The 26375-nt window shown below is 40.3% G+C and overlaps 1 protein-coding gene across 2 annotated transcripts in view; it reads left to right on the forward strand.

The window, feature by feature from the left end:
* Positions 1 to 25765, forward strand: part of rerg (RAS-like, estrogen-regulated, growth inhibitor) — a 42473-nt gene extending 16708 nt beyond the window's left edge. For both annotated transcript variants that reach the window (XM_027285400.1, XM_027285401.1), the window contains exons 3-5: positions 15242 to 15298; positions 21915 to 21988; positions 24439 to 25765. In XM_027285400.1, coding sequence (XP_027141201.1) covers positions 15242 to 15298; positions 21915 to 21988; positions 24439 to 24849 — 542 coding nt within the window. In that variant the 3' untranslated portion in view covers positions 24850 to 25765. The remainder of the gene's footprint in view (positions 1 to 15241; positions 15299 to 21914; positions 21989 to 24438) is intronic.
* The last annotated feature ends 610 nt before the right edge of the window (positions 25766 to 26375 follow it).

A 26375-nucleotide genomic window follows, 5' to 3' on the forward strand; every position in this document is an offset into this window, starting at 1 on the left:
TTTCAGCTATACACATCTAGCAAAGACACCTCAACTACAGCCCTTCTGATTAATAGATGTAGTCAAAAGAATGTAAAGATCGAGTGCAATAAATAGTCTTTTATTCAGCAGAATTGACAAGCAAAATAGAAGTTACCTGGATGGAACTCCAGTAAGTCGAAGAAACTAGTTTGTAGACAACATTACAAAGAAAATGAAAGAATGTGAACTCAGGTACTGTGGGGAATATACTTAAAGTACAATACATCTGTGGACTGTTTGTCTAACTATGAACCTTCAAAGGTAGGTAGGTAGGTAGGTAGGTAGGTAGGTAGGTAGGTGTGTTAGGTCTAAACTTAGCTTTAGAAGAGACCTTGAGACGAATCGATGGGCCAACAGAACATGTGTTTCTTACAAATTTAATTCCTTTATACAGTCAACCTTGATTTCTTTTAACCATGACCAATCTTTTTATAACCTTCTTTCAAACCATAGCGGTGGCAGATCACAAAACAGTAGCATGAATCATTTTTGTCATGGTCATACGCGTTTTGAAAGGCAATGACAGACCACGTATTATGTCCTTAAGTTTGGATCCCTTCTTCTTTATTTTAAGTAGTGAGTAGGACTGTGTACCTTTATCTGCACTTTCAAGCTGGCCTTTGTTTTTCCTGCTAACAAAACTTGTGACTTCAGATCAGATCCAATTTTAACCGTAGAAAATGTGATTTTCTAAGCCAATACTTCAAGTTATTCTGCCTCTAAGAATACAAGTACGACAGTTGGCAGTCTTTATGGTGAAAATAGGAACTGAAATTTCTCCCAGCTGCTCTTCATACACAGTGCTCTACCTTTATGTCTGTAATCACAGTGACGATCGCTCTTTAAGGTGTGGCTGCCCTCATCTGCCTCACACATAGCTCTTGATGAATAGCGCTGTGGTGCTATTGTTAGATACTAAATTAAAGGGATGAATGTGGTGTTAGAGACCTCACGCCCTTCCTGTTCTAAACCCACAACTGCAAGCTTCTGTCCTTTTGCATCTTCAGTGATGTGAAATCAAAGCCTCTCTGGTGTCCTATTTTACACAGCCACAGGCCCCTGAGGAGAATGACTACCCCTCTCTCTGCCATTGTGTGTTCATGGAGCTTGTCCAAAGTGGAGCGGAGGGGAGTTCGTCTGACCTTTACTATCATTCAAAGTGAACTTGATACATACGGTGACTTGTTGTGTTCAAACAAAGAGACATCCATCTTCATAGTGTGAAGGCAAAGTGCATTCAACTAGAGGTGTGTTGAAAAGCTGAAGCATTATATAAGGCAGACTAATGCTTCTCAAAGGGTGGACAAAAAAAACTTTGAGCTTAAAGTGGGTGAGTCAGAAATGCAAAAACTAAATGAGTGACGATTTCTCCAATACGAGCTCGCTCGGTCTCCGTCTGACTTTTAGCATTCATTCTGAGTTTATGGGGACATCTGGAACAGATGTAAATACATTATTCACGTTTTTTTTTTTTTTTTGGCTCGCTTTACCACCTCCTTCGAAATTTGTGGCTCTTCAGCAGGTGAATACCGCACTTCACCATCTCACTGTGCATGCACAGATCTTTTTTGTTGCCCTCTTTGGATGGAAACAAGGTTAACGAGAGCAGAAAGAGTGAACCAAAGCAGCACAGCCGTGGGCTGTAAAACCAAAACAACAAGCTGAAAGACGCTAAAACACTTTGAGAGCTAAGAGGAAGTGCATTTTGTGTGGGTTCGTTACACAGTGTGAAATATCATAATTATTGAATTGAGTCATACATATGTATGTTTTAATGTAGCAGGCAGTCTGAACTCTTATAACAGGGCTCTGTTAACAGTGTACCAATCTGTCAACACAATGCAAAGATTATCTTTGTGACTTACCAACATCACCGGCTTAATTACACCGCTCATGATTGCAGCAAAGATTTAACGGCTCCTGAGAATAAAATACTGTGCCTGATGGTTTAATTGCAGTTTGATTCATTATGAGAACTTGACCTGAGGCAGCAAAACAAATCTAGCTGCCAAAATGCCATCTTGTGACGCAGGGAATGTGTTCACTGCACAACAAATTGAAATGGTAGGCTGTCTGCCAGCCACAGACTGGAGGGCTGCTTGCTCTGATATTAGGAGAAGTGTATTCATTTTCATCACTGCTGTTCTTCTGGGCAACACTGGGTAATGATTGTGATTCTTCTTAGAAAGGATTTAGCTTGTCTAGTATGTTGACATAATGCGAGTGGTAATTCATTTGGTCTACTTCGGACCGGTTGACACATCAGATGGAAATACTGTAAGTAGGAGATTTAGAGGCACTCATATAAAACCTCTCAGTGCTCAAAGGTTGTTCATTTAACACATAATTTACCTGCTGTTCATGAAAATATGCCTAATTATTAATTAGCCCATAGATAATGACTAATTAAGCATGGCTGAAAATAGAAAGCTGATCCATTATTCTCAGAACAGCAGTTGGGTTGATTATGCTCCACATCTCATTAATTTCAATTCTGCATGGTAACCATGAATCTGCACACCTCAGTAACTAATGAGTTTACGTGCACAGCGATGAGTGACTGATTATTGGCCAGATGATCCGGACAACAAGAGAGATGATGAGACATCTTGAAGTCCTACTGGTTTGGTATTTTGGGAAAACATAACACTCACCAAGAATGCATGTCACAATGCACATCTTTTATTTACTGATTAGTGTGGAGCTTAGCAGCATGGAAAGCTATACCTCACAACAAAGGGTAACACTTTATTTGAAGGGGTGTTCATAAGACTGACATGACATTGTCATAACTATGACATGACACTTGTCATGAACATTAATGAATGTCAATGACTGCTGTCATTAAGTGTCATGCGGTTTCTTATGTCATCTTTTACTGTCAACTTGACATTGTTTGGGGTGTCTTTGTTATGACAACTTGACATTTACCAAGATGACATAGGCTGACCATGTCTTTGTCATGACAACTTGACATTAACCAAGAGCACTTAGTCAGTAAATATCTTTGTCATGACAACTTGACATTAAGCAAAACCACATAGCTGAGAAGTGTCTTTGTCATGACAACTTGACATTAACCAGCATGACCTGCAGGTGACTTTCGCTTCAGCCTTGCACCAGCCCACTCACTAGCTTGGACCTGTGAGCGCCTAGGACTGGGGTGGAGACACACTAGGGGTAAAAACCAGGGTGCTCTCTCCTTGGGCCCTGGGGAGGAAAGCTTACTAACCTACTTACAGCACAGCTACCAACTGGCTATCGTTACACAAGACAACTTACCTGTCAGCCATCTCCTTCCGTGGCAGGACCAACAGTTAAAACTTGTTTTATTCATTTCTTGGCTTTGTATCAACATGATACTTCACGCTCATGTCATTGCCTATCTTTAGACCATCATGAATCGGACTTTGCCTGTCATTACACCATCATGAATGCTACTGCCTGTCATTACACCATCGTATATGTGTCATAAGCAATTTCTTTGAGCTCAAGTAAAGTGGTACACTTTGGACTATTCATTAATATGTCATTAAGTGACGCTACACAGTAAGATCCCCAACAACATGAATGTTACTACTTGTCATTACACCATCATGAATGTGACTTTGCCCGTCATGACATCATTATGAATGTGTCATAAGCATTTTCTTTGAGCTCAAGTAAAGTAGTACACTTTGGACTACTCATTAATATGTCATGAAGTGTTACTACACCATAGGATCCTTTACCAACACCAACATGAATGTGTTCTTACCTGCTATGACACCATCATGATTGTCATAAACTTCAAGTAAACTGGTACAATATGGACAACTACAAAAATTTCTAAAGAAATTTTGAGTGTGCCTGACTCTGGCCCCGTCGTCCCCATGCATTATTATTGACACTGCTCATCAAATTCAGTACTAGAAAAGAAATTTTGAGAGTGACGAGTGGGCTGTTGCTGGGGGTCTGTATTCAAAAAGCACACCTCAAACAGTCATTTTTAACATGTTTATTTAGACACAGGAGCAGCTAGCGCTTACATGCTAGCAATTACCATTAGCATTTTTAGCTAGCAGTTAACATGTTAGCATTAGCATTTTAACATTAGCATGTTAACGATGATGGACTAGCAGTTAGCATTAGCATGTTAACATTAGCATGTTAGCGCTGACGGGCTAGCAGTTAACATTAGCATGTTAACATCAACATGTTAACATTAGCATGTTAACATCAACATGTTAACATTAACATGTTAACATCAACATGTTAACATTAGCATGTTAACGCTGATGGGCTAGCAGTTAGCATTACCATGTTAGCATGTTAACATTAGCATGTTAGCATTCGCATGTTAGCGCTGATGGGCTAACAGTTAATATTAGTGTAACCCTGCTGAAGCAGAAAAGTATTAGTAATGATAATAATAACTTGAACTAATGGCCAGAATAAGAAACAGAAGATTTAAATTCGAGCCCAGGTGTAACCAACCGATGCACATGAACGACACGACACTGTGGCTCTTTTTGTTAATGAGAACAATGCTCCCCTATTTTAATATGAAGCTGGGGAGAATAATAAACCACATGAAATACATACAACAGCCTTACCCGGGTAGGTATAGAAAATAATAAACAAAATAAAAAGTTTTCGCAGCTGTGCGTGTTTTTTCTTATTGTTCTGTTCATTTCACAATATCTGCACCCTTTAGGTGTCAGTCCAGCCACACGATTGTGTGGGTGTGTGTGTATGTGTAAAAGTGAGCAAAAGGATTCAATTCCGCGGTGTACGTCTACGATCCTCCAGGGTCCGGCTCGCCATCAGCGTCTCTCTCTGGCTCCGTCCTCCAGACAGGCTCTATCGAAATCCAAGGGTTCCTCAAAAACCTGACCTACAATAAGTAGGATCAGAACATATTACTTCAATTTCTCAGATCTTAAACTATGAATCACTTTAAATTGTCTCTATATTCTGTAGAGAATAAGTGCTTTAACTAAACTTGTATTGCAAAATAAGATCACAATTTCTCAGAAGCAAAAGGTAAATAATTATAAGTATATTATGATACCAAATGATTATTTTTCTAACAGTACCATCACATATATATATGCTATTTACATAGCAATTAACATATTAATTATCACAAATAACCAAAATGTAAACTCTTGTAATGTTCACAGTAAGAAACCATAACTTAATGTGCTTAAAATAAACAAATATGGTCACAGTCACACACATAGCACACCATAACTCAAGTAAAAGCTAGACAAAATTGTTACATCAGAGCTTATTCATCAATACTTGGTGTGACTAGCAGTGCTGATTAGCCCCGGAGCTAGCGCTCCGATATTAGCATTGAGGCTAGTGGTTAGCTCACGGAGTTAGCCGTTTAGCTTGTAGCATTAGCGTTTTAGCATTTAGCATTAGCACAGCAGGACGATCTCTCACCGCTGCGATTCTTCACCCGAGCGAATCCTCCAACTGCACTCCTGCAGGTCGTGGTCGTCCGGGGAGATTCCTCCTTTGGTTTTTTCCGAGTTTTTAATCACTTTTTTCCAGTTTATCCACTTTTCTGTTTTCTCCGTCCTGACATTAAGACCGTGTCCAGAACATGCTTCCTCTTGCTCCTTCTAGAGGCTTTAGCGAAAAGTGAACCTGCGTCAGGTGGGATTACAGACTGCGTCTGCTCCTCTGACTGTATGACAGACCGGGACCACAACTCATCCCTTTCAAATTAAAGTTCCCCTAGTTTTTTCCACATGAATAACCACAAATACTCTTTTCTTCATGAATTTGACAGTCTTTTAACTCACATATTCTTTTTTTTTTTAGATATGAAATTAATACATTTTTAACACATTTTTTAGCTTAATTATCTGTCTGTCTGTTTTTAATGCACAATGAAATATACCTTTTTAATGCACATGTTTTTTTATCTGGGTTACACCAGCATGTTAGCATTAGCATGTTAGCATTTACATGTTAACGCTGATGCACTAGCAGCTGTGCTGTAAGTAGGTTAGTAAGCTTTCCTCCCCAAGGCCCAAGGAGAGAGCACCCTGGTTTTTACCCCTAGTGTGTCTCCACCCCAGTCCTAGGCGCTCACAGGTCCAAGCTAGTGAGTGGGCTGGTGCAAGGCTGAAGTGAAAGTCACCTGCAGGTCATGCTGGTTAATGTCAAGTTGTCATGACAAAGACACTTCTCAGCTATGTGGTTTTGCTTAATGTCAAGTTGTCATGACAAAGATATTTACTGACTAAGTGCTCTTGGTTAATGTCAAGTTGTCATGACAAAGACATGGTCAGCCTATGTCATCTTGGTAAATGTCAAGTTGTCATAACAAAGACACCCCAAACAATGTCAAGTTGACAGTAAAAGATGACATAAGAAACCGCATGACACTTAATGACAGCAGTCATTGACATTCATTAATGTTCATGACAAGTGTCATGTCATAGTTATGACAATGTCATGTCAGTCTTATGAACACCCCTTCAAATAAAGTGTTACCCAACAAAGCAGGTAACTGATGGCTGAAGTGATGATTTGCTAAGCTCCTGCTGAAGGCTGCACCATGTGTGTGAATGTGTATGAAACTAAAACTGATGAGCAGTTGGCACCTTGCATGACAGCCAGTGCCATCAGTGTATGAATGTGGGTGAATGGGTGAAAGAGACATGTAGTGTAAAAGAGCTTTGAGTGGTCGGAAGACTAGAAAGGTGTTATATAAGTACGGTCCATTTACCATTTCCAGCTGACTCATTCTGATCTCATGAAGACTATTATGCACTTGTAGGCTACATACATACTGTGCTAAAACACTGAGGTTAAACTGCAGGTGTTGATGATTCACATAGACTGCCACAGTTTCTCCTTCATGCTAAGAAAGTGATGGTGAAATGAGGGGGCTGCAATCAGCAACCACACTGCTAGATGTCACTAAATCCTACACACAAGCTATATGGATAACATCGGCTCTACACAGTGGGGAAATACTCTCATGAATATGACTTTCAATCTCAGCTGCAGCTCCTCAAATAACTGCAAATGTAACACTGTAAGTTCATGTTATGTTTCTCTGCTTTCAGGAGCTCTCAGTTACTACATACACTACAATATTATACACTATTGTAGTGTATGTTAGATAAACACACTGTTTAAGCCATTCCTTACACTTACACTTTTGCTTTTGAATCTTGGCTCTGGATGAGGCTAAAAAAACGCTGCAAATCTATGACTGGATAATCACCATTCAGGAAAGGGAGTAAGCGAACACTCAGTTCAGTCAAAATGCACCAAGTGCTGCTACCAAAACCTTAGCCTGAAAGAAGTGCTCAGAGGTTTGTTTGCATGTTTGTTTTTGTCAGAACTTTGTCTGCTGCATCTCACCGCTCAAGACCACCATTTGCCTTGAAAGCTGAATTCCCTGGACGCCGGCTCACACAGAATGAAATATTTGTTCCCAATTCGTCCAGACGCTAATGCCATCACTCATGGGAGATGACATATTTACTGTTGCCCTGTGTGTTATTGTTACTCTGCTCACTTTAGACTTCCCACATCCCTTCTTATAGTGTATTGGTTAAATTCTAGAATAAATATGAGTGGAGACTGATTGGCTAACTGTAATCTGATCTGGACAGAGGCTGAGATGATAAGATGTCTGACTTGATCTCATTTATATTTGGCAGTAGACAGAGATTGAATATTTCCCCTGGCACCATAGGGACTCCCAGAAGTCCTTTTTCTGCAGACATACAGTATCACATACATTTCATTACAATGAGAAACCCTGTATATGTCTATCCAGCAGTTCCAGAGAGTCTTGGTGTTGGTGCTTTGGGATGCAGACATGCCCCAGAGAGAGAGAGGCTGGTGGTGAAAGGAACTCTGGGAAAGGTCTGAGTCTGGGAACAGTGGGCTGACCTACTGTTCAGGAAGTGGTTTGGGTGTTTTTGTTGTTAATTTGTTTGTCTGTTTCTAGCATCAGGGCTGTCACTTTACTGTGCATGTGAAGAAACACTTATACATGCACATATATTTACACAGGAGAAAAATGCTGCTTCAGCTTGTATATCATTCAGACACTGGGACGGTTTGCTCAGTCCATAGAGACTTGACTTGGGAACTGGAGGGTGGCCGGTTCAAGTCCAGCATGGACCAAAAATATGGAAGGTGGACTGGTAGCTGGAGAGGTGCCAGTTCACCTCCTAGGCACTGCCGAGGTGCCCTTGAGCAAGGCACCAAACCCCCCCAACTGCTTGCGGGTCTGGCTGGCTGCCAATCACTCCACCATCTCTCTGCACATTTACATGTCTATGAGCATTTATACTTGTACTGTATGTGTGGTTGGGGTTAAAAAAATAAATCTAAATAAATAAAAAAAAACTGAGTGAAAAAAGAATTTCCCTGTTGAGGGGATTATAAAAGCATCTCTTCTTCTAAAGAAGATGTAAAAATGTGTCTCCATGTGCTTTATCTAGCAAGAAATAACAAAAAATACTGAAAAACAAATTCATCAGAGTACTTCAAAAGGTCTCCGTCTGCCACATTAATAAAAAAGTTAAATAAATCTGTGTGAACTTTGGAAGCAACAAACAGAAGTCCCGTTTTTCATCCTTCTTTGTCAGCTGCTGCACTATGTTAACAACTTTTTCCTTTTTCCTTCACATTGATACAGTGCAAGAGATTAAGAGATTTAGTCCAGTAGCAAACTGTACAAATGCTGGAGCTCTACAGACGTTTAGAATCAAGGCTCGAGCTTTGACAAAGCTGGCTCTGCGAAGCCACAGGACTAAAATGTTGTCCTAATTTTCTCAGTTTCCTTTTAACAGCTGCAGTGGATTTGCAGGAAATCAGAAATCAATAATCAGTGCACAAAGTGGTGCAGAGAGTTGGATCTATAAGGCTGTTCTTAACATCTCCGCTAATAAGGGGTGAGGGTATTGATTAGGGACGAGGGCCTGCTATAAAAATAGTAATTTAATAGTTGTTTAAGCTATAGTCTTACAAATTCAATCTACTTGACATAATTGGACAAAAATGTCAATTGTGTTTTGCAGTGTGAAGAATAAAATGGATTTAATGGCGGAAGATTCCTGTTAACATTGTATTTCAACAATTGAAGTCCTTTACAAGCATTTGGAGCCACGTTGTGTGTTAGCTGTGGCATCTTTGTCAACTAAACGCAGCAGCATGTCTACATTTCTTCTGACAGAAATGCAATAAAACCCCAGAGACAGCTAGTCTGGTTAATGATTCACCTCTATTCTATGCACGTAAAACATGAGAAAAACAGCAGAGCCGCACGAACACAAGCAAACGCGTAATCAGTCTGAATTCTGTGTTCAACTGAAAGGAACTTTTCTTGATTATTTTGATGAGGTCTCGCAGGAGCTCTTATGACACTGATGAATTATTCAGATTCTCAGCTCTCCATGAGCTTACTGTAATAGAGTTATTCGTTTAGTCTCAGAACATCCAGTAATAAATCATATATATAAATAAATATGCATCAAACATCAAATGTTTGTATGTATGCTGCAATAAACAGGCTTTTCCTTTAATGCTGCCCTAAAAGGCAGAGAGCAGTAACTATAGAGGCAGTGAAGTTCTGTAAATGCTCAGGCTTGCATAACACAAGCATTCCATCTTTCTATATGTTAGGCACTTTGCTTTAATTTATGCCTTGTTAGGCGGATTTAACTCACCGAGTACATAAAACATCGAGCACTCTGCCTTGGGATAAACTTTGAGGAATGCAAGGAACGCAACTAAACATGTTCTGTTTCGCTACTATGTATTTATATTTAAATCAACATACACATTTCCATTGCCATATGTTTATAAGAATAGTTATTTAATATGTAATTTAAAAGGTGGCTTAGCCTCACCAAATCACATGAATTCCACTCAATTCAAAAGCTATGGCAGCCAACGAGATCTGTGACGAGCTGCGTTAGCTGTAGCAGGAGCTTAGTTCATTTTTTATTCCACATCATGACTGGATTTACTGTAGCTACTCTCACTTAATTATGTGGAATAATGAAGTGATTTACCAAGATGTTAGTTCATCACCATCTGTATTTGTGTATAAATACAAAACATATGTACATTCTTAAATATTTGGCCACTTGCCTTTGTGGTGCACAAAACTTTTTTGTTTTCTCATTGCTGTCTGATTTTTCAGTCAGACAGTCTTTCCCTTCCAGTCTTATCAGCACAGCTGGCCTGTATGACATGAACTGACATGACATGAGCACAATAGGTACAAAACTTGACTGCAGCTGCACAGCACTGGGAGAGCAGTAAAGAGGTGTTTTTGTGGCCTGAAGGGAACCAAAGAGCCGTGGGTGTCTGTCTGATGGCCGTGGGGAATCAATAGAGGCTGTTCAATGAGTAACACAGTGCCGGCTCAGGACAGGGCCATGGGCGCCGCTAATTGCTCTTGCTTTGTTTGCAATTAGTCCAGCATTCTGCTGCTAATGTGATTAGGTCACTTTGGCCAAATCGGGCTTTTGGCAAACACCTCCCATGGATGATGTGTATGAGTGGATGGACGGAGGAGTGTCGACTATTCAGATTTACGTCAGAGTGGCACTGTAAAGTCTGGACTGGAGAATTCGATCAAATCCAATCAGCTTTTTTAGTTGCAGCAATTGTTGAAAATCATGTTGTGGGGAAAGCAGCTTGCAGCTGGAGAATGTGAGAAACACAACAGCCCGTCTCCAGTGACAGGTTATTGATTCTGTCAGCATACCAGATATTATATGACACCAGCTCCTGTTAACATGAAACTGCACAGCAATTATGTTTTTTGTGATAAAGATGCCATATTGTGCTATGTCTGCGCAGACAAGGTGACATTTTTCTGTCAGTTGTCAGGTGATAAGATCTATCCTTTATGCATGGTGTCATTGCCACATGAGACCTGTCAGTCAGCCGGCTGTCTGAACAGTAAGCTCTGTCAACAGACATGCAGGATGCCAAGCTGAAGCCAAATTAGACATTATTTAAGACGCCACCAAGCATATCACACTGATATTCTCATGGAGGAGTACGACTTTCGAAACAGCAAAACATTCTTCCTTTTACAAATTCATAGTAGTGTTGCTGCTGCCGCCTTAACTTGGTCTGGTATGACCGGTGGCATGTGTTCGCTGAAACCAGCAAACTTAAAGCTGCTATTATCAATATTTTTGTTAACAATAAATCAACTAAATAGACTTAATAAAACAGACTTTATATATCTTTTATACTTCTACAGCTGTGCTACTTATGTCAGCATGTACCATCATCCCATCACTCTTAGAATAGACAGCCAGAAACACTAGAGATTCCCAACCCTGCAGCTTTCAAAACAAACTTTCCAAGTGACACATTTGTGTTAGGGATACAGGTGTTCAGGGTGTGTGGATTTTTGTGACTTAGTCACTTGAGATTGGAACACTGGGTTTTATATCTATTCATGAAGTAAATGATGATGCATGCACATCAAATTATGGCACAACAAGTCTAAAATCACTTAAGCAAACATCATCACTAAACTGGAGGTACATGTTTTTCCCCTCCTGACATCTTGACACCTGACACACTTTAGTTCTGGTGTCTTTGTAACTTAGTTTTTTGTGATTATAGCAGTGTTAGGGAAAAGACCACATATTATATGCTACACCTTAATGTGCACTCTCAAGATAATGTAATATAATATGTGTGTGTAGCTACACTGGTCGAATGAAAGAATTGCTGCCGATTAACTGACTTTTTGAGGCTGGCTCTCATTCACTGTCTATCCAATGTCTCCCTCCGTCTCTCTGTCTCAAACCATCAGACCAAATCAAATGAATCTTTGTGTCTCTGTTTTGCAGCGTAAACTGTGCGACTGTCAGACTTAGATTTCAGAGCTGGGTACATGAAATAAACAAAGCCAGAACACAACAGGTAGAGCATCAACGTGATGTCAGGCTACGTTTTTTCGCCGCGTTTTTTGGCAATGACCCACACTCAAATGAATGAATTGCTGGATCCTGTCTGAATGCATCCATGTTAGTTCTCTTACCCATAATGCCTCAGTTATGTTCTTAACTAAACTCTGGTCTTTTGACTGGTTACACTGCATTTCAAAAATGAAACCTTCCATAAGGAAACATTTTATGGTGCATGGTACATTTGGATACATTTTTATCCATGTTACCCTTTTATTACTCTTTATAACTCAACTAACCATTGATTTATAACAGAAGCATTAAATGAACACCGCAGTGAATGAAGCCTGCCTTTCTCCAGGACAGTCACAGTGTGCTACAGTAAGTCTGAGATGATGCAACGTCAGTTTCAGTAAAACTGAGAAAAGGCCAACAACAACAAAAGCAGTGCTATGAGGTCTCCACAGGAGTATGTATGTATGGCTATGACAGGTACACAGAGGCTGCATTTCTTTTTGACCAGCACTGTTATCAGCTTTCCTCTCATCGCACACAGGCAGTGAATCGCCTGCCTTTGTTAGTCGGGTGATACAGTGCACATTATTCCCTCTGCAAACCTTTAGTGAATCTGGGCCACAATGTCCATATTGACGCAAGATAACAAAGGCTCCTCTCTTCCATGTGTACATTTCTTCTAATGGAAGTGAAAAGCAGGAGATACAGTTACCCCTAATGAGGAAAGGAGTTCACACCCCATTGGTTGTTCTGTCTACCTGGAATCCAGGCCGCTATAAGAGAAACACCATGAAATAACCTCAGTGGGAGTAAATGTGCCTGGAGAAGAAACGTGCGCGTTTGTCTGCCTTCTCAACAGCGTGACAAATTATCTGCTGCCGTTCTGCTTTCAGTTTATTCAGGGTGTAATTGAAAGTTGCATGACACTCTCTTCCTTTGCCTGAAAACACATTAAGTGTGTTTAAAAAGAAAGGAGTATGTATGTGGTTGACTGAGGAACAAAACAGGGTTGCAGCAACAACAACAACAAAAAAGCGAAGGATCTGTACGTGAAAAGACCTGCTGTGTCTCTGCACATGTTGTATGGAGTCTGTTCACTGGGCTCATGCTAATGAACAGAGGAACTGATGTGATGTTGTTAAGAAAAAGAAACGTTTTAGCTAATAAAAAGAGAAAAGGGTGAAGTTTTCTACAGCTACTCTGTATGTACGACAAATCGAGACATTCGAGACCTCGACTCTCAATCATCAAACACTGCCCTGAAGGCTGGACTTGAGTTCTTTAGGCGCGTAATGAAACGTGGCAGTGACAGTCGGACCGACATAATAGGTTTTCTTCCCCTTCCTTGTCGTGGCTAATTATGAGCGGAAAACAAGCCCGGCTAAGATGGATGCTTTTATTTGTCCTCAGTACAAAAGCAAGCTGTTTCAATAGTGCCTTTACTACATAAGGGCACAGATACACGCCTGGACTCAAGTGGACCACTCAGGCTCATTGGGAGTCACTCAGGCACATGACAGCTGCTGCAAAGAAACAGAGTGGAAAGTGAACACTTGCTTGTTGCTGTGTGTGTGTGTTAGCAAACAACTGAAAAAACGCAAAAAATATAGTTCCTGTAGAAGTCTGCAAATGTCTGGAAAGTGTTTATTCATTTAAGGTCTGAAAAGTGTGGGCAAAAAGATGCACAAAATAAAGAAAGGAGGGGAAAATGATAAATTGCGGCCTTCTTTTTACTTGCTTGGTGATGGCACAATGTCCCATTTGCCTTTTGACATGTTAAAGTTGTGAGACTATGTAACTTTTAAATGACAAAATTGCAAATTCTTGCTTGACTTCAATGAGAAATTAAACAAAAACTTGATACACTCAGGATTTTGCTGCTGTGGCCTCACTTAGTCTGGTATGACCAGTAGCTTAAAGGGGCAGTATGCCTCATCAGGACTGCTTGTCTACCATGGCTCTGTCCAAAGTAAAAAAATGCTGAAGTAACCCGACAGAGCCTGATGGGAAATCTGGGAAATTGTAGTTGGAAACAGCATCACTATTCCTTCACATTTATAACATACAGTAACTTACTGTCTCTGGGAGATGCAGGAATAAATAGCTTCATATGCATATGAAGCCTTATAGGTATGTTTTTATATTAGGCTCTTGATCCTGTTGGGAGAAGATTTTCACTCTCCTAGGGGACTACGAGTCTCAGTGGTATAATGTCTACACCCATTAACCCAACTAAAAGGAGAAAAGCTGCAGTGTTCAGGTAAACGCCTGTGAAACTGAAGCATGTACCCCCTGCAGTGACTTCCTGCAGTGAATGTAGAATGACGCTTGGTGTCTTAATTGGATCTGTGGTGCTCAGTTGTGAAGTACCAGAGGATGATAATATTATAACAGGCAGCAGAGAAGGGTTTGTGAAGCCCTGTTGATAAGACAAATCAGAAAGACGACTGGTTCTTAGCTTCTGGATGAAACAGGTCAAGTGCTGCCAGGAACAACAGCTAAGTACATGTTTCTTATCACAGTTATGAATCACACTCCTGCAGTCTACATATAGTCCTATAATCTTTTGTGTGTGTGTGTGTTTAGAGGTGCTTTTAGTCTGACAAACAGCACGCATAATGGTTTGTAGCTCTGCTTAATACACAGGTAATGGCCTCCTAATTCTGTCTGTATGAAGGAGATCAACATTTCCATGTGGCTGATTACTTGTTGATGGTAAACCATTAAGAGAGTGAGTCACAGGCCTGCTGGGGATGTTGCTGTTTTACCTCTAATGAAAGCTGATGCTGTAAAGAGCAGGATAACTATCCCTTATAAGAGAAGAAGCTAATGATGAACTCGAACAGACGTTTCATCCTGAAGGCTGTTTGAAATCTCTTCTATTAGCATTTAGATGAAAAGTGTATTAAGTGGTCTGCACATTAGGACAGTAGGCTGATGATAATCAGCATCATTATTAACTGACGATTGTGTACTTCAAGTTTACTTTATCTGTAATAAAATCCACACTCAAGGCACAAACAATATGCACTGTAACAAAATAATTCTAAATAAATTCTATTAAAATGTCCAGTGTGTCAGATTTACGGGGCTCTACTTACAGAATATGGAAGAAAGGAAATATAATATGCATAACTATGTTTTTAATAGTAGGCGACAGGGTTGCAGCTACACTGCTACAGTAGATGCCACTAAATTCTACATGATGGTCTTTTAAATATATTGTGAAAACTAACCAGCTATGTTTTTCTTGTGCTGTTTCATATTCTGAGCTTGTTTTCTGTTGTTCTCCTCAGCTTTGGTGGTGAGATTTCTGACCAGACGCTTCATCTGGGAGTACGACCCAACACTCGGTAAGACAACCAGATATTGTATTGCTAATTTTACTATGACAACCAGTAATTTTTCTATGACTACTGTAATAATAACTGCAGCAGTACTACAACTGTTGTAATCCATACTATTTTACCACCACTAGTGGTGCTGCTGAAATCAGTACTGCTTTTATTTGACCACATTTGTTAACATTTTTCTATCCTTGTCAGAATCCAAAGTATTGGAAGAAATGTTAAAGAGAGTCTGTTAGGTTAACAGAACAATTCCCAAAGACTTTCCAGACTTTGTATGAACCCTGATTAATCAGAAAAGTTCAGCCTTCCTGTGGTGTATGCCATATGGCCTTCATCCACAACGATACCAAACAGTTTCTCTCTGTCAGTTTTGGAGTTCAGCATGTTTCTCCATTTGTTGTTCAGTAGCCATGTCTGTGGATGACGAAAACAAAGCAAGCATTGGCTGTTTAAAATATCCCTGTTGCTGTGCACAACAAGCTGCATCACAGTCAAATCAAGCTTGACAGCTTCTTTCGTTTGGCTTCCATTTGTCTGAGTAATCGAGAAATTATGGTCACTATTTTTGCTTCTCCTGACCCATTTCCTCATGTACCACAGGGGTAAATTGGTAGATGATGTTCTTACCAAATACAACATTTATTTCCCATTTGAATAAATGCCTTTAAAGTGGAGTGCTGTTCATGTTCTGTTCAAGTAACTGATACATTTAGTTGACTTAAAAGCCTAGATAGAAGTGTCTATCGTGTCATCATTGTTGCTATTACTCCTGGCAGCTAACAACACTGTGCCGTTGGTCCAACCCTGTTGCGCTGATTGGCTAATCATTGGACCCCCATAGCACTCATTGGACTGATCTTGCAATTGAGATACCGCAGTTTCATGTCATGATACCAGACCAGAGAACAGGTCAACTCAGGCAACATAACATATCTAACATCTGTTTGACATCTGTTAAGTCGTGTTTGATGTCAACCAAATGTCAGTTGGTGGTTTTAGAAGAAGTTGCGTGCTGCAACTTCTTTCTTCACTCTGCACAGCCACGTCCTTTAAGTCTCAGCTAAAGGAAATACAGTGGGGTCCAAAGGTCTGAGACCACACTCAAAATCTCCAATATTTTCACAGGAACCTGGAAATAATCAGAAAGTTTGCGTGTTCAGAACTAAGTTAAAGTGCCAGAAGTCAAATAGTTATTCTCACAAAGAGGGACTTCCTCAGCATCAAATCAGGGGGGCAGTACATGGAACTCTAAGGCACTTTACAGAAACTGGATCAGTATCCAAAGCACAATCAGGCAGACCAAAATTGGCCACACCATCAGAAGATCAATACATGGAGCCTAATTCCATGAGAGAGAGAAAAACAGCTTCATCAGATACAGAATTTGCTAAATAAAGAACGCAAGACTTCAATCAGCAAAAGGACTGTTAAAAGAAGGCTGTCTTGTAGTGTCTCTGAGGGCAATTAGCAGTTTCTAAACTGCCTCTCAGGAGGGGAAACAAGGTCAAATGCTTGGTGTGGACTAAGAAATGCCAGCATTTCACAGCAGATGACTGTACAAAAGTCCCTTTTACTCATTAATCCAAAGTTGACATTTATGACAGTAACAGAAGGGTGTATGTAAGCAAGAGACAAGCAAGAGGGAGAATGATAGAACAGTGTATCAAACCCACAGAAACACAAAGGTGGGAATAAGTCTGGTGGTCTGTTTTGCCTACTCTAGAATTGGACACCTGCGCCGAATTGGCTAAACCCTGATCAAGGAGAAGTAGTACTCTTATTCACAGACATGCTACAGCCTCTGGGTTGCATCTTTGTGGGGAAGGATTTATACTGCAGCAGGATATTGACCCCAGACACACCTCAAAGCTTTGCAAGAATGACTTGAAGACCAAAGAGTCTTGATGGTCATGGACTTTCCTCCACAGTCCCCTTACCACTGAACATTTATGGGGGTGCTTTATGGCATCCCAAGAAGCTCTTTGGCACATTGTCAAATAATTCTGTGATAACATGGGTTACAGGTGTTACACGAATGTGTAGAGTCCATGCCAGCTCGAATGCATGCCATCGTTAAAGCAAAATCAGGGACAAGATATGCTGTTAGATTTGAAACAAATATGAATTAGAAGTATTGGACTAGTGGTCTCAGACTTTTTTACCCCACTGTTAAAATTTTTATTTATACACTTGGGTTTAGTAACATTTATAACACTTTATAACATCTTAATATGTGAGCTTTTGTCAATCATTAGATAGAGCAATGCAAGCTATATTTTCCAAGCTTCTAGCCTTCAGCTGAATACATAATGTACAGATATAAGCAGTATCGATTTTCTCATTCAACTCTCACAAGTTATATCTGTGCTATATCAAAAGGTGGCAAACTATATATAATAAATTGAATCATTAACCCTGAAGTAAATGTAATGGGTTTGGGTTATTTCAAAAGCAACTAATGCAACCAGGTTTACCACAGAGGGGGGTTCTTTTCTGCCCTCATCAGTACATAATATAGACTTGGCCTTTTTATACACTGATGCTGATTGAGGCAATTCCCTAAACTGTAATTACAGGGCACAAAAACATCACATCACCTCTAAAAGGTGATTTTCATTTCCTGGCTGTACTCGGCAGGTCAGAGCCTCTCGATTGCTCACATGGTGCTCTCTCTCTCTCTCTCTCTCTCTCTCTCTCTCTCTCCCTCTCTGTCTCTCCCTCTCTGTCTCTCCCTCTTTCTCTTCATATCTGTTTTTGGTGATATGACGTGCAGCAGCACAGCAGAGTGCAATTACCAGCATTAAGACCACACTGAGGAACATATTCTTTCTTTTAAATCAGTCACCTGCCATTATGCCCGTTTCACATCACAGCATATGGCTGGGAGATTCAGACTCAGATGCATTTAGCTGATGGGGCGGCAGCACAGGAACACTCAGAGTATGTTAGAGTATGACTTGTTTTTGTTTGGCATAGATGGAATTATAGGGCTGAAGCTGAAACCAGACACCAGAAATAAATATATATATATCTATATTTATATATATATATATATATATATATATATATATTATTATTATATATATAATAAAGAAATAGAGGGATTTATTTTCATCACACATATTACATACAACATGTGTGCTGTGTAAACTTCAAGTCAAAAATAAGCAGAAAGCAGAAAGAGCAATAACTGCCTTCTTGGTTACCACAAGAGTTGGCGTCACAACCAAGAAAGCACAGCTTGAGGTACATAATGGGAATAACAGCACGGCTGGAGGGTGTCTGTGACCAATCAGACTGCCCAGCTGAAATTACCCATGAAGTGGTCGGAACAATATTATATCCCTATTACAGGCACATCACACAGGTGGGGGGTGTGCGTGCAGAGTGCTGGTCTTAGAAATGCAGGATTACTGCCAGAACGTGGGCTGCACTTCATTTATCACAATATGCCTTTCAGTATTTACAGCTCACTGTCATCTGCATTTATTATCCACCTATTTATTTTGATCAAGGTTATAAACAAGCTCAGATGTTCTTTTTTTACAAGAGGAAGGAGGAATTTTTTGATGTCCTGAGGCCTGCTGGGAATCGTAGTGCTCTGAGAGCAAGCATCGGCAGTCGTGTACTATGTCGTGTTTTGTTTTTGTAGAATTGAAATACAACTGAATACAATGTTAGTTAATTAGCACATATACTACGGTAGTTCCTCCTGGACTGCTCAGAACCTTATCAGAAATAATGAAGAACATGGATACTGAAGCTTTCCAGAAAACACTCTTATACAATGTATTACACTGATGGGGAACAAGGGCAAACACTAAGGCTGCATTCCAGAAGACAAAATCAGGCATTGCAGTGAATCGCCACAGGGTGTGGCAGGGTGGGGTGCTGGGGGTGTGTCTATTTGTGCTGAACGTAACCACCACGAAACAGCCAGAAACATTTTTTTTTTCACTGATTAACCGGCTTTCTCGATATCTACGCTCCCTCACTCTCATTTACTGTCTATGTCACACAACCACAGCCACAGCTCCCTCTTTCTCAAATCATCAGACACAAGGAGGGAAACTTCTTTGTGTTACTATTTTGCAGTGTAAACTGTGAGCCAGAGACAGATTTAGGAGCTGGTACATGAAATAAACAAAGCGAGAACACAACAGGTAGAGTATCAGAGCGAGAACACAACAGGTAGAGTATCAGAGTTTAGTCCATGAATCCACCTAGATAGCCTCAGTTTCAGTGACCTTTCAGGCTGACTGTGGAGATGCTTGACCAGTCTGATCATCTGATTATCATTTGTAGTATGCAGATTGTGTTTCTCCAAAAGCTGAAACTTTAAACTTGTCAGAGTGCCAATTGCCACAATATGGTAATATTCATTTGTGTGCCTACACACCATTCACTTACTGAATCCAGTTTCCTTTGGTACATAGAAATGAACTATGAGCTACTTGTACTAGCATCACAACTGGTTTCTGCTATAAATTATTTGGAAATAAAGTACTGTGAAGCATGCGTAAGAGCAAAATGATTTTCTTCTGGCTGTTGGGGCAATTTAGGGTAGCATGCAAGCTGTATCAACAAACCGGATCCTGTTTGGCGTGACACTTTCTCTGTCTAACTTCTGCCAAAACAGCCCTGGGCAGTGAGGGGTTTGAATTATGAGGGATGAATTGCCTGCTGCCAGGAAAATTACTGCTTTTGTTTCTCTCCAAGACCTTTAGATATGATGGTAGGATTGGTTAAATCATCCCTTCCCTGCCCCCTGTCAGTTCATTTAGCAACACATACACAGAGGGGTGGACATGGACAGAACGGGCGCGGTCTGCAGCTGACAGAGTGATAACTCCTGAAATAGGCTGTCCCAGGGGTTGCTCTGTGGGACTCTGATTCTCCTCCTCACAGATGCTCCTCAAGCCTCCAGCCAAACAGCTATAAATTGCCACTGTACTTCCCGCCTCTGGCTCTTCGTGACATTTCATTCACACACAGGATGCAGTATCCCCCGGAGAGGTGAGTGCACCTGGGACACATTCAGATGGACGTGCAGAGACTGAAGCAAGAAATAAACTCTTTTCAATGAGAATCTGAACATCCTTTTGTCAGGTTTTTAGTATTATTGTTTTCAACTTTTGAAACTCATCATTAACTATTTGTCTACATCTGGCATCTAACAATCTGAAGGCAAAGGGTCAAAAAAAATTTGAATGAATTCAGAGTTCATATTTCGAAACTCGATTTGAACGAGTATCCTCCTCAAAAAAATTTTTTTTTTATATTGATTTCTTGACTTACTAAGCCTGTAATATTCTCCCTCCATGAAAGAAACAAGCATCAATATCGCAGCAGACATGAGTCACAAGCTCAAAGAAATTGTAAGGCTAGACTCACGAAGCCTAAAAGCTTTGAGAGAGTGCTGGCTTCAGCCCTCTGGTTGAGATAACTGCACAATCCTGCAGAATCTCTCTCTTTACAAGAAAGGTTTCAGGGTCTTCTGCACTTTCTGTGAGGTGTTTACACAGATGGGACTTTTACAAGGGGGGCAATTTAGGCAGATTACTCCTGTGCTGTCCAAGGTGGAAAGAAAGGTCACGGTCACAGTTCACACCTGTGTTCCTGTGTTCCTGTGCCAGGAATAAGAAGCTTTTCACGGCAGCTAGAGGTGAAGCTCAGGTCGTTTTAGGTCATTGCAGGGGTCAGCCGTCACCCAGCAGGATGCAACAACCTGCTGAAAGTGTTCAGCTCCAAAATGCAAGATGAAAAAGGAACCAAGGAAAAATGGAAACGTGATGTCCTTTTTAAACAGTCTGTCCTTGTTTTAACCTAAAAAGAAGCTCCGTGCCCTGGGCGTTAATATGCTTAACCAGTAGCTTCAGAAAAACATGGACATCTGTGATGTCCATATCACATGTAAGTCTCTGAAGGGGATTTTTAAAGCCACTTTTTAAAGTATTTGGTTGTGGCTGTTTCAAATTAGGCAGCAGTATTCGCCTGTAGTAAAGGACAGGCAGGGCAAAGTTTAAACAGGCCATCTGTGTCCTGGATCTTCTAGGAAATTACAGCGTGGTAACCAACTCTGACATCCGTTGTTTATCTATAGTCCGTGTAAAGTAAGAATACATGTGTTCTGTTGTCAGACCAAAGAAGAAAGAGTTATTAACCGCCCAGCCAAATTTGAATGATTAAAAATATCAACAACTTTATGACATTAGGTGTCAAAATCAGTTGAAAATGAATTCTCAGCTCCAGGAGTGTCCACTGAATGCAATGAAGCCACGCCCCGCTTATTGGAGCAGTCAAGCAGCCATTTTGAAGTGACTGAAACGTGTCAGATGAGTTCAGAAAACGACATGACTAACTTTGAAACAGTCTGTCTCTCTGCTAGGGGTGCAGAGGTATGCTCAGGGTGGCCTCAGCGTGTCATCGAGCCACCCTTTAAAGACTGCCCACAAAAAACTGTTTGAACCTCTAACTCCACATTTCAGTAATATATTGTTCAAAGTCTTTTCACATGTTTTCAGCAACTATTTTCCAACATATTTAATGTAGTTTGAAAGACTTTAAGGTGAAAAAAAAAACTCAATGAACTCTTCTTTTTGTCTTCTGTGTCTTACAGAGTCAACATATCGTCATCAAGCCAACATTGACGATGAGGTTGTCACCATGGAGATTTTGGACACTGCAGGACAGGTGAGACAAATTATACACAAATATCTTTATGCTTCAACTCAACTCAAGAAGCAAGCTCTGTGGCTGCGAAACAAAGCAAATGCAGAAGTGCTAAAAACTGTAATTCCTCAATTGTCCACTTAAGGGTGGCTGCAGAAGTGAGTCAGTCTCCATAAGTCCCCATGTTCAAATGTCCAACTTCACAGCAGAAATAAACATGTTTACAGCCTGGTACAAAAAACAGTTTTGGTCTCTATAGCTAATTTCCCCGTTCATGACAACTGCACTGAGGGTGAATTTATATACACCATAACTGACGGCTTATTAAAGCACCCAGGTGTCATTCTCCTGCTTAGGTCCACCAATGATCCAGGTCTTGGGGGATCATTGGAGGTGGTAGAGGCAGTACTGCTTGAGCACTGATTTTTAAAATCTGTAGCTGAACCGTATCCCTGTGAAGTGAATCCGGTGTGACAGGTGTCTGGTGTTCGATATCAAGTGTCACTCAAGTCAGTGTCACTTGGGACTGCAGACTAGAAGAAGGAGAAGTTTGAAAACGGAAAAAAAATCAGGATGTGGAGTTGTCAGCTTTACCTCTGTAGTCTGCTCCCTGTCTCTGCTTGAGGATAGCTGCCTGAAGCTGCATTAGCCTCTATTAGAGTTAACACACCAAAATCTCTGTCCAAGGCTGACTTGCACTGTGGGTAATGTAGTCAGGTTTTGATAAGGGAGAGGGTATATGGAATAAAAAAAGACGATATCTCTGGTTCTGGTTCTCTGATAATGTTATATTGCAAATCTGTGGAGTAATCTTTTAATGAATTCCGCTATATTCCTGCTATATGTCAAACATCAAAAATATAACACAATATCTTCCAGACAATACATATCCAAAACCAAAAGAAAAAACACTATTAAAAACAGTCAATATGCTTTCAAGTAACTAATTTGCAAATAAATTGGAGACACAATAACAAGAAAAAGAAAAGAAGTGTTGAAAGTCTCTATTCTATCCCTGTAAAAGACTTTTCATCGTCTCCCAGACTTTCAAATTAAACTAATTTTTAATTAATTACTGAAATAATTAAAAATGAATGCACAAACATTTTGAGAAGGCTCAATGGACAGAGCTGCAATACACAGCAGGACAGTCCTGTTATTTTTAAAGCAGTTGAGTTTTAATATAAATCTACTTGAATGCTTGAGTATCATCTTATTTTCTTTGGGATATTTGATACTTATTTTGGAAAGACACTTTTTTGAAGTATTGTAGTAGGAGTAGACCTGAGACTGAATGGCACTTTTAGATGGTAATTTCCTGCAGTCTGACAGGAGCATTGCAGGTCCTGCCCATGAGGGAGAGCTTGTGTAAGTCTTCTGGCTGAAGATAAATATGTTGCAGTGCTGCGTAGGTGTTCTGCTGGCAGCTGATTTCCCATGCGACACTTCAGCCAAGTCATCTCTCTCTCATTACATTGTAGTCTATTTTCAGCTGGCATTAGGATGAGGTCTGAATGTTTCCAGACACGGCTGTGTTAGATGTCAGGCCTCTCCTGACTGTATCAAAGCATGGTGTTAATGCTATCATGATTTGTGGAGGTGGAGTCTTTTTGCTAGCTCATAAATTCCAAGTTCAAAAGTGGGTCAGGTATACAAACGTCAAACTTTCTCGTCTGTCCTCAAGAAGGATGTGGTATTTTTAAGCTTTCTCTATCAATAACTAAGAGACCCTGACCTCTACTCAGGTTAGGATTTAAAGTCTGCCACACGACCAGTTAAGTCCTGTTGAAACCAGGCCGACTGTTTCTGCAACATGATCAAATTAGGAGCACATGCCTGAATGATCACGTTCCACAGATGGCTGCAGAATTTAATTTCTGATTTAAGCAGGTGTGGGAAAGAGAAGAAAGAATGACCGCAAATCTTTCTCCATAAAGAAACTAGATGTGTTACATATGGTGACGATGGCCAAGACAGAATTGTCTTTTTAATGTCCTAATGTAAAATGACATAGATAGATGAGGTGTGCCGGGACTGAAAAAGCTGGCTTCAAAATGTCAACTATGCATGAAAAACTAAAAGAAAAGCTTGACAAATGGATTTGTCCAAAGGTAAGAAAATCCAGCACCTTAATGCTAACTAACAAAACCATGTGTAAACAAATAAATGATGGTTTTACAATGCTCCTGGGCAAGAAATTGTCACATGAACCGTCATAAAAACCACATCTTGTCGTTTTTATCTTTTACATTGACTTTTAGTGGTGCTGCTAGACAGGTTTTTGTTACTTTTGGATATGCTAATAAGATAAGAGTGGTGTTGATCTAATTCTCTGGAAATTTAAAGTTTCTCAAAATGTCAAACCATTCAGAATCAGAATCAGAAAAACTTTAATAATTCCAGGGGGAAATTATTTTTGTTACAATACTCCTCATTTCTCAGAATGTCAACAATTTTTGTCTTGACTTCAGGAGGACATCCAGCAGAAGGAGGGTCACATGCGTTGGGGTGACGGATTCGTCATTGTGTACGACATCACAGATCGGGGAAGCTTTGAGGAGGTGGCGCCTCTCCGAAGTCTCCTCGAGGAAGTAAAGAAGCCGAAAAACGTGCCCCTGGTCCTTGTTGGTAACAAGTCTGATCTGGACCACATCCGGCAGGTCGGCACAGAGGAAGGCGAGCGTCTTGCAGCTGAAATGGCGTGCGCCTTCTACGAATGTTCGGCATGCGCCAATGAGGGTGGCGCTGTGGCTGAGGCTTTCCACGAGCTGTGCCGTGAGGTGAGACGCCGTAAGGCCATGCAGGGCAAGGCCAGACGCCGCAGTTCCACTACACACGTCAAACAGGCCATCAACAAGATGCTGACCAAGATCAGCAGCTAGGGAAGAGCCACACTACCGTCTGATGACACAAGAAATGTAAATTTTTCTCATGTAAATGTTTCAATTATTGGCTCTGAATCGGACAAAATGTGACTGATTTAATGTGGAATGTGTTCTTTACTCATTCTCTGATCATTTTCCATCAGAAAAGTCCCAGGTACAATATCTCTTCCCTCTGGAAGATGGGAATGTTATCACTTCAGCATGGGAGTCTTAAAAGATGATTTATTGTCCAGACATGAGCTCGGGCAAGTTGTTTCATGATGAATCTGTTAAAACGATAAGGTTCTGAACTTTTTTCTTTTATCCTCTCTTCTAAAATCAATAAATAAGTGATGGATGCAAACTGTCCTATTTAGCATGCAAAGAATCCAAGCATTTATTGACGTCAAACGAGAAGATTTGTAGTTTCCTCTCTGTATCTTGTCTGTATGGGGATATTGTGTGTAACTGTTGTGTCAGCAGTGGCAAAGAAACATAAGATCAGAGAACTACTAACAGTAAATCCACCGTCCATGTCAAAACGAGAAAACCGTTTCACAGTGTTCTGCTCACATTAAATGTTCTTCAGTGTTTGTCCAGCACACGTGTGATTCAAGATCTCAAGGAACCAAAGCACAGGTTCAGAACATTTTCACCATTTTCTCTACACCCACGAAGGTCCATCCCAACATGACACATTCCAAGGATTTTTGTCATGGCTGTAATTTCAATATTGTAAACTACAGTATGTATGATATGGTATACTGCCTTAAGCACTGCCGTGTCTTAGGTGTGTACAGTACCCAAAGGTATCTACAGTAGAAGATACTGTAATTGTTGAAATGTAATATGTTTTTTTCTTTATGTACGTGACCTGTATGATGAAAAGAACCACCTGTGCACTTGTAATTAAAAACTGAGATATATCCCAACAGTTTTTATTGTCTTAATGAGTCCATATGTCTGGTTGACATTAATGTATGTCATCGCTGAGTGCATGATGTTCCACAGAGGTACTTAATGGCGTGCGCGACTTTCACATAATAACCATTGTAATTGAGATGGATGCCTTCAGGCAGACCATGAAATGTCACATTTACATAGTGATGGTCTCCAGCCGGACAAAGAAGTCTGTCCGCATAGAGTTTATATAACTGCTGTCATGTTTGAAATCTCAACATCTTTTGTGTCAAATTCTAAATTAAATGTCCCGTCAGGTTTTCCAGCTTGTTTTAGCTGAAATGAAGAAGAAGAAGGCAGGCAACACAGGCTAAGTCCAAAATTCTACCTGGCACGACAGTAAATAAAATATTACAAGAAGCTGTTAATGCAACTATTAAAGCAAGCTGCTCATATGTAAAGTACTGTATTTCTAACTCTTATCAATCAATCCTTTTTGTAATGAAACAAAATATCCATGTTGTAAATAATTCCCTGTACAGGTCGATTCTCTCTCACATATATCTCAAAGGTTTCCCTATAATATTACAGTCACTGACAATACTGGGTGTATTCTTCTGCAGCTCACTATTACAGCTGTCCAG

The sequence above is a fragment of the Larimichthys crocea genome, chromosome XII, assembly GCF_000972845.2.
Source record: "Larimichthys crocea isolate SSNF chromosome XII, L_crocea_2.0, whole genome shotgun sequence".
In the NCBI taxonomy this organism is placed as follows: Eukaryota; Metazoa; Chordata; class Actinopteri; family Sciaenidae; genus Larimichthys; species Larimichthys crocea.